The following is a 1821-nucleotide window of genomic DNA, read 5'->3' as shown; positions in this document are numbered from 1 at the left end:
TTGGCACAAAAGACACACATTGATGCTCTGATGGAGACAGATAATTGAAAATGTAGATGCATGATTTTATTGAGTATTGCAGGGCAAACAAAAACTAATTAGACAAACAAATTAAACAAATTACAGCCAAGACATCACATAAGAAAGACATTTAGTGATAAAAAGATACAATTTCAGATCACAGGCCAACATGCTCATGTGAAAATGGAAACCTGGATTCCAAATTCATAGAGGTATAAATTAGGAAATAATATTTTATTTAGAAGGTCAAGTATTTTGAAAAAAAAAAAAAAAAAAAAATCCTCTTTTGATGACGGAGAAAGACATGAGTGAACAACATTTTGGTTGCCTAAAAATTTATGTGAATAATGTATAGATAGGAAGCAAATAAAAATTGCTTGTGAAAATATAAACTTTTTCTAGCTAGTCTACACATAAATTCCTTCTTCTTTAATCCATAGTTTTATTCCTCTTTAATATTAATGTTAATCAGATTTACTACAAAGAATTAATCCTCCATAAAAGCAATTAAATTCTTAATGATTCAAAATAAATAAATACAATGCACTCATTTTGAAATACTCTCAATTAGTGAAGATCTTTTTTTAAACACTTTTTTAATTAAGTCTCTGATTTCAGCTGTGTTTAAAACATAAATGATAGGATTTAGCATTGGTGGAACAACATATGCCAAAGATGTGCTGATGATTCTTGCATTGGGGGAAAGATAAGTAGTTGTCGCAGTAATGAAAATGCATATTTTGGGAAGATAATGTGATCCTACCAACATAAGGTGTGAAACACATGTCTTCAGTGCCTTCAAACGTCCTTCCCAAGTTGTAATTTTACTTAATGCATGAAAAATGGCAAGATATGATAGGACTATAATGATCAGTGGTGCAACAAGGTATAAAGCAATGTTAACTTTTGCCAAAGTATCATTAATGCTATTGTCATTACATGCCAATCTATATACAGGTCCATGGTCACAAAAATAGCTCGCAATCACTATGGATTTACAGAATGAAAGTTGGTTAATTAAGCACACCGTCAACATTATCAGAAATGCGTCAAATGCCCATATTGCTGAAAAAACTAAAGATATAAAAGTATTGTTTACAATTGTATGGTATCTTAGTGGCAAGCAAATTGCAATAAAGCGATCATATGCCAGGACAACAAGAGTGAGACACTGAGTACTACTAAAGAAGAACACAAAAAACATGTTTACCAAACAACTACTGTAGGAGATGTACTGTGACTCAAAAAGAAATGTTCTCATCATGTTAGGGATCAGCGCATTAGTTTCACCAAAATCTGCCAAGGCCAAGTTAAACACACCAATGTACTTTGGACTGTGCAGACTCCGGTCAAGAGCTATAATTGAAAGGACTACAGAGTTCCCAATTACAGCAACAAAATAAATGAAAAACAGGAAAATATAGAAATAATTGCTGTATGGTATACCTGAAAGTCCAGAGATGAAAAAGTATTCAGGATGCACAATGGAGATATCTTTGGGAAAACTGGCATTTATGGCACTCATGGTAACTTTGTATTTGGTGTTGTGCCCAAGCTGAAAATAGAAAGACCAGAAAGACATAAGTAAACATATATATATATATATATATAAATCTAGGGATTTCACAGAATTATCATATCACTCTTACTGTATATTTGCAACTCATGTAAATATAATTTTATACTGTATATAGCCTATATTTGCACACACCAGTAGAAGACAGTTAAACCACAGACCTATATATACACCAATAATTGGAGATTGTCTATATTTTGTATTACACTGTACTTCCTTCCTCT

At 32.0% G+C, this 1821-nt stretch overlaps 1 protein-coding gene across 1 annotated transcript; it reads right to left on the bottom strand.

Annotated features, from left to right (window-relative positions):
- Positions 1-568: 568 nt before the first annotated feature.
- Positions 569-1546, bottom strand: LOC127429710 (olfactory receptor 52E8-like). The gene has a single exon (XM_051678816.1). It carries the CDS (start codon positions 1544-1546, stop codon positions 569-571), a length of 978 nt encoding a protein of 325 aa, XP_051534776.1.
- Between the last annotated feature and the right edge of the window lie 275 nt (positions 1547-1821).

This window comes from Myxocyprinus asiaticus, chromosome 39, assembly GCF_019703515.2.
Source record: "Myxocyprinus asiaticus isolate MX2 ecotype Aquarium Trade chromosome 39, UBuf_Myxa_2, whole genome shotgun sequence".
NCBI lineage: Eukaryota > Metazoa > Chordata > Actinopteri > Cypriniformes > Catostomidae > Myxocyprinus > Myxocyprinus asiaticus.
Note: the sequence above shows the minus strand (reverse complement) of the source record. Positions and strands in the feature narration are given on the sequence as shown.